Source organism: Coloeus monedula (genome assembly GCF_965178545.1).
Source record: "Coloeus monedula genome assembly, chromosome: W".
NCBI classification, from domain to species: domain Eukaryota; kingdom Metazoa; phylum Chordata; class Aves; order Passeriformes; family Corvidae; genus Coloeus; species Coloeus monedula.
In genome coordinates, this window is record NC_138821.1 from 11,925,261 (window position 1) to 11,939,739 (window position 14,479).

At 42.8% G+C, this 14,479-nt stretch overlaps 1 protein-coding gene across 1 annotated transcript in view; it reads left to right on the plus strand.

Annotated features, from left to right (window-relative positions):
- LOC309584591 (homer protein homolog 1-like) overlaps window positions 1-14,479 on the plus strand; it is a gene marked incomplete at both ends in the record, with an annotated part of 390,758 nt that overhangs the window by 363,665 nt on the left and 12,614 nt on the right. The window contains 2 exons of the mRNA XM_082300685.1: window positions 6,382-6,492; window positions 8,187-8,267. Coding sequence (XP_082156811.1) covers window positions 6,382-6,492; window positions 8,187-8,267 — 192 coding nt within the window. The remainder of the gene's footprint in view (window positions 1-6,381; window positions 6,493-8,186; window positions 8,268-14,479) is intronic.

The window sequence follows — 14,479 nt, forward strand, 5'->3', positions numbered from 1 at the left end:
TTAACATAACCCCAAAAACATGTGCTCAGTGTGTGATAGCCGTTTATCCATGTGCCCACATTCCGGAGGAAGCTAAAAACCCATGAATTCCTCACCTTCTCGACCCATAACGCAAGCTGGATAACAGCAATGGTAGCCTTAGTCAGAGGACCCATATTCAAGTAAGGAGCTGCAAAGGGGAAGAATATAGCTACGGCCACATGCCACCCGAACCAGGGTAAACTAGACCACATAGTGCTGCCCAACAAGGTTCCTATATCTGGCACACAAAATAAAGTTATCCAAGAACTGTTATTCCTTTTTTTTTCACCTCTCTCTCTTAATGCCCTCAGGCCGCACGTTGGGCGCCAAGATCTGTCTCGGTTTTGAAAGACAGGTGTCTGCTAAGGAAGGCAGAAGCCTCCCTTGAAGTGGCAGATATAACCCTTTTCCCCTCCAAGTTATTATATTTTGAAATCAAGGGCCTTTAGGCAAAGATGTGGGAAATAGGAATAACAGTTCTTTACTATATATATATATATATATATATATGTATATGTATATAACCAGTCAAATCAAACAACAACAACTATGGCAGTAACAGCACACACAAACCCAGTGCCAGCCTTCTCGGCTGTCAGGCCCTTTCCCCTCGGGTGCAGTTCCGCTCGCAGCCGGCAGGGGCGCTGGCGGCTCCCGGTGAGCAGGGCGGGTGCGATGGTTCCCCCGCGGCTGCAGGGGGCGCTCCGGAGCGAGCTCGGGAAACACGCGGCACCCGTGCCCTGGAATCCCGGGAAGGGAAGGAACAAAGGCTTCACAAAGCCCTGGGCAGCCGATCCCGGACTCTCGGGAACGGCAGGCTGGAAACGGCAGGCTGGAGCAGCAGGCTAAAGCGGCAGGCTGGAGCGGCAGGGACGAACGCAAATCCCGGGTGGCAGGCGAGATGTATCCAGATGGGAGAACCCCACGGATGCCCAGGCAGGCAGGGCGAGCAGGGCTACAGCATAGCGAAAACTCGAAGCAGCAGCAGTGGGTCAGGGCAGCCACAGCTCGGCCTCCAGCAGGGCAGGAAAAAACGGCTTTTGGGGTCCCGGCGTTGTTTCCAGCAGGAAGAGAAGAACGGCCAAAAAGAAAGAAACAGCAGCTCCTTTCTCTGCAGCTTCTCTCTCGGACGCTCAGAGCGAACTGCCCCCACACCCAGGTGTAGACAAAAAAGTAGCCAGGCCCGCCCCACTCCCTTTTTGTCTTTCTTAAGTACAGCTATTTGTCCCCTAGCAACATGCATATGGGAGAAAATTCCTTTAACAGAAAAAAAAACCTAAGACTAAACTAAAACCCCAACACATGTGTATAAGGACTTGCTTTCTTTCTCACAGTTTTCCATGCTGCGAATTTTTTTCAGGGTAGGTTACACAGATCTGCCTTCATCTGCGCTTATCACAAATCCCCATGCTGGATTTTATCTGGTGTGCTAATTCCAAACCTTCACCTCCATTTAGGTCTGGAATAATGCCATCCTGTTTGCCATCTGTACCTGTTGTGGTGGCTTACCTAATGGGGACTTCCTTTTTTGACAGTATTTTGAGACATTTCACTGCATTCTTTAGGTCCTGACACAATCAAGCAGGCCAAGTGGGTAGACTCTGTGGTATGGAGGACGATGGTTGAAATATAAATATAGGGAGGCCTGGCAGATTGATTACATCACACTGCCACAAACCCGCCAAGGCAAGCGTTGCATGCTTACAATGGTGGAAACAACCACTGGATGGCTGGAGTCATACCCTGTGCCTCACACCACTGTCCAGACCACCATCTTGGGTCTTGAAAAGCAAGTCCTGTAGTGACATGGTGATTTGTTAAATCCCGGTATCCACAGACAAAAGACCCTCTAACTAATTAAAGGTAGAAAGTGGTATGTTTATTCAGACACTGGCGGGCGGAATGGGAGTAGCCTCCTAAAGTCATGCCAGCCAAGTACAAGGTTCTTCGTTCTCTATTTATTACACAAAGTTTTACATCTTCTACATATGTATGACCCCATGTGCCGGTTTGGCCAAATTTAGAAATATATCCTCTGAGAGAAGCCAGGCAGCAAACCACCCCTCCCCCACCAGGTTCTGGAAAAAAGAAACTTTTTCCTCAAAGAAAAGTGAAAAATATAAGAACTATTTATTTAACAAACACACGGGAAAAGAATAATAGTGCTAAATAATAGAACCTCTCGCTGTGGAGAGAAAATCCTGGGAAAATTTCAGAGTCCTTCCGTAGTCTCTCTCTCCCCTTCCTTGGAGCTGGGACAGGGTGGTGGGCCCCCCTCGAGGGCCAAGGCCTCAGTGGAAATTCCTCCCGATGTATTCTGATGTTGAAACCATCCAGGAGAGAAAAAGGGAAAAAAAAACGAAGTCCCAGGAAAACAGAAGTTCAACTCTCCGGAGGAAAAGGAGCTGAAAAACTGGCCGAAAGCTGGCTGGAAAGCAAGCAGGCTGCTTCCCCACCCTTGCTCTGCAGAAGCAGACAGGTTTTTATCTCTGTGACCTCGGAACATGAAAACAAACTGCTTTGAAAAAGTACACTTTTCTCTCTCCCCTCTCAGGCTCAGTTTAAAGGCATAGAAAGGCATGTATACTAATTTCTGGGCATAGAGCAGCGATAGGGAATACAACATCAAGTCACCCCAAGACACCCCAGCACCCCCCATCCTCTGCTTCGTATTAAAATGAGATCATTAGTCTTTCATGCATGCACAGTTTCTCTCTTGAATTGGGTCAGTGGTCCTGAAAGATGAAGTCAGGAATGTCTTCCTCACAGTAACCTTTTTACCTTCTTGCTGTTGGCAGGCCTTCATGACCTCTTGGCGCAGCCCAAGATCTCCTACTTTTGAATTAATTTTTACGAAACCCAGGTGCTGTTCTTTGTTCTATTGGTTTCAATTAGTTTCAATTTGTTTAGATGACAGTTCATTTATTCTGTTTCCTCCTACAAACACAACTTAAAATATAATGGCAAATAATACATCACTTAGCTCTAGCTTCGGCATCTACTAATCATTAACTTATCTTTTGTTTCTCTACTCTATATCTTAATTAATACAAATTTCTTCTTACTCTTAGTTAAAATTTTAACCTTTTAGTACCTTGACTCAATGGCACCCCCAAAAAAATCGAATTGGACAATGGGGCTCATTTCAAAAATAGCCTCATAGACACCCGGGCCAGAGAGCACGGGACTGAGTGGGTGTATCATATTCCCTATCATGCACCAGCCTCTTGGAAAATGGAATGGTACAGTGGACAGTTAAAAACCACATTGAAAGCAGTGGGTGGTGGGATGTAGTGTTGTATTTCCCCAAAGCTTTTCTTACTAAATTGTAGACCTTTCCCATATTGTCCCTCCCTTCCCTGCCCCTAGCCCTGGCCACTCCTTTGGGTTCTCCCTATTGGTTCCAGTACCCCAACTCCACCCATGTACTGCCCCTGCACCCTGAAATCATTCGTCCATGTGCTCTCTCCACCCCCCTTGTCCCCAGATAAGACCCCAAGCTCCCTGACCACGTGGTCTCTCTGCCTCTGGGAATTGGCTTGTCACCATGTAATAAAGGTTCCTCTGAGGTCCACATGGAGGGACCCTTCTCGCCTCCTTTACTGTCACTATGTTGAAGAGCTGACAGCTAGCAGGAGCAGGTACATGGGGCCGTCCGGAAGGACTACGGGAGAGCGAAACTGCTGCTCTACCCTAAGCAGCCTCACAGTGCTTTCTGAGAAGGCTGCGGCTTGCGAAACCAAACCAAGCAATGCAACAGTGGCACCTTCAAACATTGCAATCGACATTTAGTGAAGGCCACCTGGTTAGTTAACACCCAAGGCTCTACCAATGGAACTGTCCCTACCCGGTCAAAACCTCCACGTACTGTAGAAGGGAATCAAGTCCCCATGGTGCACATGAAGAATATGTTAAGGAAGTGTCATGGGTTAGCAAGCATAGTCCCGGAAGTGATGTTCTTGCAAAGAGGTGCTTACAGCTCCTCTATGACCTGACAGAACCTATCAGCTGGCTAGTTTGAATATGGACAATTTTTTAAGCCACTTAAAATTTTGACCGCCTCTGTGGTCCACATTTAAGAATGGACAAAGCCAGGGGGAGGGCTGTCTCGTTTCCAGTGCTGGGACAAGTAGCTGCAGGGCCTGTACAGGGCCCAGCGGGCCCAGGCCAGGCCCTGCTTGGGCCGGGCTGGGCCAGGCCACAGCCATCCTGGAGCTGTACAGCCCTGTTCCACCCCCACACCCCTGCTACGTGCAGACGGGCCGCTTCCCCTCTCCAGTGCGGCCGAAGATTCAGCTGAAGCTGCCCTGCTGTCCGGCAAAGATCATGTGACCTACAGCGATAAGCAAAATTCCAGCTGCAAGGCCTGGGTGTGATTAACCCTTTTAGTGCTGTCAATTTCCTCCAGAACAGATGGAGCCTGCAGACATTAAGTAAAGAAAGAAGAGCTGAAATCGTGAGGGAGGAGAAAGAGGAGATGCTTAAAGCTGAAATTCTGTTATAAAGCTATGGTGGTGATGGACTATGATATATCAGAGTACCCGTTGTAATTTCATGAAAGCATGGGGGGTGGAGCGTTCAACTTGTACTTGTGAACAAAAGCACCTATGCTGAAACAAGCAAATGCTGAAGCAGCTGTAATTTGATGAGAAATTTGAACAGGGAGAGATGGAAGCGATGAGGACTCTTGCTCCAATTGGAAGGAGAAGACCTCTGTTCCTAGAGATACTCCCAGAGATAGTCTTAGAGATGAAGATGCTTTTTTCTCCCAGGAAAGGAGGAGGGCCTCTATTCTCAGAGATGGAAATGCTCCCAGAGATGGGTGAAGAGAACTTTTATTTCTGAATGGCTCAACATTAAAATTGTACCCCAGTAGCTCAAGATTGGACCCTCAAAAGCAGTTGTGGGAAAAGCTGCAAGTCGTGGGAAGGGACTCTCACATGATGCGAGCCGAGAACCAACCCAGGCGGCTGTCTCGTTGTGATAATGTCTCCATAGTATGAGCAAGAGAGACTCCTCTTCCTAAATGAACTGAACAAGGTTATTATGGAAGTGTTAAACAGACTGAACATCTCAAGGGTTGTCTTTTTGCATTGTCAGTGGGAGAAAGGAGGAAGGTAGGGAGGAGAAGTGTTCTGAAGGTGTGGTATGATTTTATTTTTTTCCCCTTCTTTTAGGTCTATTAATAAACTTCTTTATATTCTTTCAAGTTTGGTGCCTGCTTTGCTTTTCTCCTAATTCTTATCTCACAGAAGGTAAACAGTAATGAGTATTTTGGACCAAGCCACTACAGGAAGACAGCTTGGATTAGTCCTGCCTCAAGTAAAGGCAAATCCATCCGTGGCATTGTTTTTGCTCACGGACCGGGGTGTACTTGGTGGGTAATGCAGAGGGATGGGAAAACAGTATGTACCTCAAGGGGATTTGATTTTTGTGTGGGAACAGTCTGTAATGTTGAATTGTATAATATTGGTTGCTGAACGACACTGCCACTGTATGCCAGAACTACCATAGTTAATGAGTATGCACTGCTCCAGGTGCACCAGTTATGAGCTCCTGATGCAGCTCGCAACCAGACAACATCACACCAGCCCTCCTGCCTTGGAAGACATCTAGAATGGATAGAACCGAAAGTCATGAACTAAATGAATTCAACAGACATCTTGGAGGGTTGGCCATTGACTACAGAAATTATACTCATGCCTGTATATATATATATGTATATGTATATGCATATAGTTGGAAGGTGTAGGATCCGGACATGAGGTAGATGGTATAGAACAAGGGGTGAATAATATCCTGGTTCCAGACAGGACAGGGTTAATTTTTTGCAATAGTCAAGAGGAAGCATGGCTGAGTAGGTGTGGCCAGACCCTAATGTTATTCAGTACCAGGTCATGTCATTGTTGGGAAAGGTGGGGGGGGGAAGGGACTCTCTCTCACTTCTGTTATTACTGAAAATTACTGTTTCTGAAATGGTAATTCAGCTTCTTTCATACATTTTTCAGTAATTAGTAAGTATAACTGTGGGGTATGCCCAGCCCCTGCCCTGGAGAAATGTCTTAGCAGAGATCCCTGGGCATACCCCACATATAACTTTTCATTAATTTTTGTTTCAGCCAGCAACATACTACATTTAACTTTTCCAAGATATTACAGTAAACATTAAAAGTCATAGAAACCATTTTATGCAAAACAATTTTTAAAGGAATTTTATGCTAACTTCCTAAGAACACATTCACCATTTTAATCAACACAAGTCACCCAGCACTAAGGGTATATTTTAAATGCAAAGAAGTAATAATACCTTGAATTTCTTGCAATAAATCCTGTATATGTTGCTTCTACTTATTTCAACAGGTGACTGAGCTAGAGTGTGTGAGCAGTCAAGCCAATGAAGTCCACACTCATAAAACAGAATTAAACCAGACAATACAGGAGTTAGAGTCTACACTGAAGAAAAAAGAAGAGGTATCTGCTAACATTTATTCTTGGTTTTTGTGCTACATAATTTCTAAAAGCTTTCAATATTAAATTTGTGATGGCTGGTAAATACTGTATTATTTCATATAGATGTTATGAAGTAAAATCCATTTTTCAGCTTCTTTGAAAAGATTAATAAAGATTGTTTTTTATGTGTATTATAATTACATTTGTCCAGTATAGAGCTGGGTATCTGAACAACAACAAAAAAAGTATAATTTTTTTTCATGTTTGCTTTTACTGAGCATCTCTCTTTGCAAAATTGTCTGCAATTGAAGCATGTGTAGTTTCTACAGAGTAGTCATCACGTTGATACAGTCCAAATTCACTTAGAAGGGAAGCAGTCATTGCACATTTTACTTTTTCTGGAGAGCAGGGTTTGGAGCAAGTAATTGATCAATGTCTTTTCGGGACAATCTGTTTTTCAGGCTATGTTAATATAGCTGAATTTCATGATCCCTAAGATCAGCCCTTTTCTTAAACACATGCCAAAAACCCCAGCCTGTAACTTAATAGTTATTGGGCCATCTGCCTTGAGCTGGACCAGCAGCATGGAAATACAAGGAATTGGAGTAACACCTGCTCTGGCATGGGTCTCAAAGGAAAGCATATTTGTGCTGCAGAACGATCAAGACTCACCCCTTTATGTATGGGAAAAAGGAGGTGCAAGGAGCCATGTATGAAGGATTGTTTGCTCTGTGTAGGACCAGGTCCCTTGAGCCCTCTGAACAGACACAGTGTGCACTGGTGTGCATGTTCAGAGAAGCAGTGTATCTTGCAGGGTATTGCCTCCTGTGGGGCTGTTGCTAGGTGTTTCCAAGGAGGATGGATGAGAAGATGCAGCAGTTACAGAATATCCCCCCAAAATGGAACAAAGTCTTTTCCAAACTTCCTCATACTTAAGAGATTAGCTTCAGGTTGGTATTGTTTCCCATTTTGGTGTCCATGTGCTTTTGAATTATGCTGAACTGTTGGATGCAAAGAGATCTTTCTGAAAGAAGTTCTGTGAGATGACTATGCGCTTTTTGGGAAAAATATTTACTAGTTTTAAATTTGATACCTTTTAGCTTCATTAGCTATTTTTATTCTTGTGTGTTGAAAGCAAGCTAAGAACAGGTTTCTTTTCCATTCATTATTTTATCTATTTGTTATTTTTATACTTTATTATTTTCTTCTTGCTAAATTAAAGAAGCCTTTCCTTTTAGATTATCTTTTTACAAAAATCAATGGTCAAAGCAGGCAATCTTTTGATGCTCAGCCCTGCTGTTAGTGACAAAATAAGCAGCTCACAAATGAAAACTGAATTTTTCTCTTGAAAAAATGGAGAATAGTTTTTAATAGAATTTAAAGTATAAAATGGTTTTTCTAATTACAAGGGCTCTTAATTTTCTAGGAAAACATTATTTCAGATCTTTTTTGTGGGAGAGAATAACTTGGACTTTTATAGCAAAGAAAATGCTTATCTGTATTGTTTATTCAGAACAGAATTGCTATTTGGGGACTGTGATTTAGGAATATTGGAAGCAGGGCTTAAACTTCATGCACTATGATGGGCAGTATCTAACTGCCAGTTTTTATATCATTGCAATAGCTCACTCAGGAGAAACAGCAGCAGCCAGTTTACCTGCACTGAAGCCGAGTTAGATAACGTGTTGCTAGCAAGGTTGTTTCTTCTCCCTTAGGAAACTGAAAGATTGAAGCAAGAAATCAACAGTGCCAGAGAGTTCCAGGCACAGAGGAATTCTCTGACCCAAAAGTTACAGGTGAGCTACAGTGTATCATCTTAATTTAGACAGAAAGAAAAATTATCATCAAGTGAGCAGTTCACATCAGCAACTTGTCCTATATTCACTGAAGGTGCCAGATAAATATGTAAGTTACACTGTGTTGCGAAGTGGTGCATCAGGATGCTCCTTGGGGATTTCTACCAAAATTTCCACCTGCTGTAAGTCATTATTTTTCTCTGAGGGAACAGACCCAAATTTCATTTACAAGTCCGCAAAATATGCTCGATGTGCTTCGTTGATACATGTTCTAGGCCATTCTGGTCTCATTTTCACTTCAGTGTCTTCCCATAGGTCTTGTGTGCCACTGAACTATCAGGCTGTGCATCATCATGTTGAGATGAGTTTGTATTCAGCTTTGAGAAAGTAAAGGTTAAAGCATTCTTATGTAGTAAAGACTTCAGAAACACACTCTTAACATTTTCTTGGAATTAGAATAATTTTGTTTTTATTGTTTTTTCTGGGTTGTTTCTTTACTGTGCATAAAGCCAGATACCTCAGTCTACTAAAAGCAGTATGCCCCCTTTGCCATGCTCTCGCTACATTTGAACTCCTGTCCTTCTGTCACGGGGCTGACCAGCCAGCACAGACACACCTCCCTTGTGAAACCTGTGTTCTGGATGAGGCTGACCGAAAGCTTAATTGGGTTTAAACTCTGAATTCGAACTTCCAAGCTTTGATAGGACTGGAAACTCAGTCCTTAAATAGCTCCAAATCCAAAGTGCTGAAAGGTGACCCTTGCTGTTCTGCAGCTTGTCCTAAAACACACTGAAAATTAGACCTGTCAGATTATCCACAGCTTAAAAAACTTTAAGCAGATATTCTTTGAAATGCATTGCGTGAATTGGAACTTCCTTTGACACTGAACTGTGCCATAAATCAAGTCCCTCCTGATGGGAGACAATTTTCTAAAAGTCCTTGCAAGGAGTTTCAAAGATAAACCGAGAATTTTCCTTGATTTTCAATGCTTCCAGATAGTTGTTTATTAAGTCTTATCAGAGGAACAGAGTCACTAGCGTGACCCAGGTACAGCATAGAGCACAGAAAGCAGGAGAGAAGTCTCTCTATCAAGATTTACACAGCCTTTTAAAGATATTTGCACCAATGGTTACTAAAAACGTATATTATTTTCACTTTCCTACCAATTATTCAGTAACATGGCCAGGAACTGCGGAATTCTCTATCCAACCATTCCAAACTACTTTTATTGCAGAACATGGAGTAGTAGAAGAAGGAGAAGAAGGTTTAGAGAACAACAACAATCCTCCATTTTGATATTTTTTACTCTTATCTATTTACTACAAAGAGAAGCCCAAAGCCTCTAAATTTTTCACCCTGTGACAATCTTACATAGTAGTCTATTACCTAATTCACACCACTGTATTTTCTAGTTCTTGTCTGATCGTTGGTAATTTTTTCCAAGGTTTGAGGCTAAAACAGTGTTGTTCAGGGGGGTAAGAACCCTTAAAAACAGGCAGAGAAATATTCTCGGCATTCTGGGTTCCTACATCTCCCCCTCCTGTTTGAACCAAAAACACTTCCTTGACAGCTTTGTCCGTGGCTCGTATAGCACAGTGAAGTATACAAGGTACAAATACTAAAAGAATTACAACAATAGTTAAAACATACAAACCTATCTTCAAAATTTTTCTCCATAAGGGTGTAAGGTCAAACCAATTGAACAAATCGTTCAACAATGATCTGCTTTCTTCTCCAAGTTTAGCTATTCCATCCTCTAATTGCCGTATACTTTCATGGATGGATTTCGAATGATCCGACAAATTCATACAACACATACCTTCAAATTCTTCACATCCATGTCCATGCACTAATAGAAGATAATCAATTGCTGCTCTGTTCTGCAGAGTCACTTGTCTCACACTCTGAACATCCGTTAACATATCGCTCAGTGCGAGAGAGACAGCACGAGAGTTCTTAGCCAACAGCCTAATTGATCCAATTGTCTTAAGGCTGCTCCTGCAGCAGCACCAGGTAAAAGGAGAGATGCAGAAAACCTTTGTCCAAAATTCCAAGCTGTAAATTTGTCGTTACAATCAGATTTATATTGCTCAACAAATCTTTTTTCCCTACTCTTATGTTCTTTTATCATTTTTGCGTTAGGCGTTAGCAAAGAAAGCTTTCCAAAGCTGCATGGACCGCCTTTGACATTTGAGGGAATTCCAGGCCAAATTCTGCCTCCACAAATGAGAAACATCCCTTGTGGCAATTGTAATGGATCCTGGTTGAACGATATGCTCATCTTTACTGTTGAATTGCACCAAGATGTTGCATTTCTATATATTTTATAATTTGGACTGACATCTGTTATCTTGTCTTTATTTTGTTTCAACCCTGGAGAACTGAATACTACACAAAATTCCATTTTTATTGAACCAAGAATTTCCAATTCCTGAGGTTCGTAAGGAGCCTCCGGAAGGGATTTGGTCCAAGCATCCCAACTTTCCACTGGATTTGAACTGAATTGTGAAAGTTTTAGATTAGCATGTTTGGAAGGTGGCCATTTGTCTGCTAGTAGACTGACCAAACATGTTGAAAATGGCTTCTTTGACCTTGAGTGAGTTAGACAAATGGTATCTAGGCCTGATGCATTGGCCAAAGTCTCCCAGACATTTTCTTTTGGTTGTTTTACTGAGAAAGCTGCATTGCTTAAGGCAATCAGTGAGATGATAAGGCACAAGTGTAATACCTGATTGAGCTTCATTCTCAACAGCTTTATCCCACATAGGAATCTCTGATCTGTAACATAACTTCTACCACACTCTTACATACAAAATTTACACCATTAACTTTCCCACTTTTTACATAAGGCTCAGTCCACAGTTCTTGCACAGAAAGACAACTGATGTCTGTGGCATCGACAGTAGTGTTGACACTGATTCACGTCTGCGTGCTCGCCTCCTTGTTCCCGGAGTCGATTCCTGCTTGTTTCTGGACTTGATAAGGTTTCACGTTTTTTGCTGGAATCCACTTCGGTCCTGCACCTGTTGAGACACAAGCATACCCTTTGCCCCAAGTTATTAGTTGAAATGGACTTTCAATCTTTCTGGTCTCTAAATCTTTGATCAAGACTAAAGGATTTTCTCTCAATTTTGCCTGAGTACTATTTGAAAAATGCCTGATAATTGGTGGAGTAGGTTCTGCAAAGGAGCTATTCAAGAAGTTTAAAACGTACAAAGCTGTGTTCAACTGCATCTGAGGCGTAGCCTCTGCTTCCCCCCTTTTCTGTTTATCTGAAAGGGATTTTAAGGTATGGTGTGTTCTTTCAATGATAGCTTGGCCTGTAGAAGAATTAGGAATGCCAAATATATGGCAAACATCCAAATTTTTCAAAAATGTGTCAAGGGTTCGTCCTCTGTAAGCTGGACCATTATCTGTTTTAATTTCCTGAGGAACACCCAATGCTGCAAATGCTCGCAAAAAATGTCGACATGCATGTTTCGCAGTTTCGCCTATATGTAGGGAAGCAAAGACTGCATCTGAAAAGGTGTCCACAGATACATGAATATTTTTAAATCTCCCAAAAGATGGGTATTTTGTAACATCTGTGTAGTGGTTTGGTCCAAAATACTCATTACTGTTTATCTTCTGTGAGATAAGAATTAGGAGAAACGCAAAGCAGGCACCAAATTTGAAAGAATATAAAGAAGTTTATTAACAGACCTAAAAGGAGAAAAAAAAAAAAATTATACCACACCTTCAGAACTCTTCTCCTCCCCCTACCTTCCTCCCTTCTCCCACTGACAATGTAAAAAGACAACCCTTGAGATGTTCAGTCAGTTTACCACTTCCATAGTAACCTTGTTCAGTCCATTTAGGAAGAGAAGTCTCTCTTGCTCATGCTATGAAAACATTATCACAACGAGACAGCCACCCACTTCCAAATAACTCTGTTCAGTCCATTTAGGAAGAGGAGTCTCTCTGCTCGCATGTGACTCCCTTCCCCCGACTTGCAGCTTTTCCCACAACTGCTTTTGAGGGTCCACTCTTGAAATTACTGGGGTAAAATTTTAAGGTTGAGCCGTTCAGAAGCAAAAGTTCTCTTCACCCATCTCTGGGAACATTTCATCTCTAAGACCAGAGGCCCTTCTCCTTCCCTGGGAGCAAAGGGTCTTCCTCATCTTCATCTTTAGGACTATCTCTGGGAGCATCTCTAGGAACTGAGGTTTTCTCCTTTTCCATGTGGAGCAAAAGTCCTCATTGCTTCCATCTCTCCCTGTCCAAACTTCTCATGAAATTACAGCTGCATCAGCATCTGCCTATCTCAGCGCAGGTGCTTTTGCTAACAAGTTGAACTGAACACTCCACCCCCCATATCTTCATGAAATTACAACGGGATACTCTGACATATCATAGCTTCACAACAGAATTTCAGCTTTAAGCATCTCCTCTTTCTCTTCCCTCAGGTTTTCAGCTCTTCACAGCACTAAAAGGGTTAATCTTACCTCGGCCTTGCAGCTTATCGCAGTGGAGGTGGGGGGGGGGGGGGGCGAGCCGAGCCGCTCCGGCTGCCCACAGGCCTGCTTTGGGGGGGGGGGGGGGGTTCCCCGGGTGGAACAGGGCCTGTCAGCTCCAGGATGGCCGTGGCCCGACCCGGCCTGGCCTGAGCAGGGCCTGGGCCGGGCCCACTGGCCCCCGCACAGGGCCCGCAGCCACCTGTCCCAGCACCAGAAACAAGAGAGAGAGAGCCTCTGCCTTGGAGTTTCCTATTCTTAAGTGTGCATCACAGAGGCGATCACAACTTTAAGTGCCTTAAAGAATTGTCCATATTCAAACTGGCCATCTGATAGGTTCTGTTAGGTCCCAGAGGAAGCTGTAAGCACCCCTTGGCAAGGACATCACTTCTGGGACTATGCTTGCTAACCTATGACATTCTGTCTGCCATAATTTCAGGCTCTGCAATCCTCTTGGATTGACTGCTCCTGTGGATACAGGGGGCTGCACAAGCTGACAGTCTGGACAGGCACTTATGATGGCCTTCGCTTGACCTTTAGAAATGCGAAATGTCCACATCAGTGCTTGTGCGTTCTGATGAAAAAATGCATGACTCAGTTTTGCTTGCTCAAAAATGTTCAGCAAAGTGTTTGAAATGACCATGTTCAATTTGTCTGCTTGTGCATTTCCTTCTACCAAAAATCCCGGAAGAGAAGTGTGTGCTCTGATGTGAGAAATAAAATATTTGTGTTCTCTATGATCTAATAATTTTTTCAGACACAAAAGATAAGAACACAGATTCTTATTATCAATTTCTTTCCAAAATGATCCTTCTATTCATTTAATTATATTTGCCACGTAAGCTGAATCTGTAATTAGATTGAATGGTTCTTGAAACAAATGAAATGCTCGAACGACTGCTGCTCATTCCACAATCTGGGTGAGCCTTGTATTATCTGAATATCTGATTCCCATTCTTTTGTAGTTGCATTCTGCCATGTTATCACTGACTTCTGTGTTTTCCCGGAACGATCCATAAATAACGTTATTGCATCTAATGGCACTTCACTTATCATGGGTTTTTCTCCAAAGCCTATTTTTGCTTGTAGCAGTTTGTGGCTTGGAAAATGAATTGAGCAAACACCTGAGTAATCTAACAATGCAACCTGCAAATCATCTGATTTTTGCATTGCCCAATCAAAATATTTCTTTTTCAAAGGCAGATAGATTGTCGTGAAATCCTTGCCTGCCATTGTTAGTAACCTTGCTCTAGCTCTGATTATAATTTGAGCTGCCATTTCTAAAGTTGTGAAAATTGTTTTAGGGGATCTGTAGGGCAGAAAAATCCACTCTGATATTAATAAAGGATCTCGCTGTGACGAGTCCCATTGAAATATGAGACCATACAGTTGCATATTTTCTCCTAACACTGCAAGGAAAAATGGTTGGCTCAGTATAAAGCGATGTGCTTGTCTCTGTTGAAGAGCTTTAGCAATCTTTCCAAGAGCTTCTTGAGCTTCAGGTGAGAGGGTTCTAGGCGAATTGATATCACAGTCTCCCCTCAAGAGACTAAAAATTGGTGCAAGTTCATCATTTGTGATTCCCAAGATTGGTCTGATCCAGTTGATCTCTCCCAAAAGATGTTGTAGATCTTGCAGATTTTTAACTTGAGTTCTGACTTGTATCTTCTGTGGTCTTATTGCTTGCTCCATAAGTCTCCATCCTAAATATCTCCATGG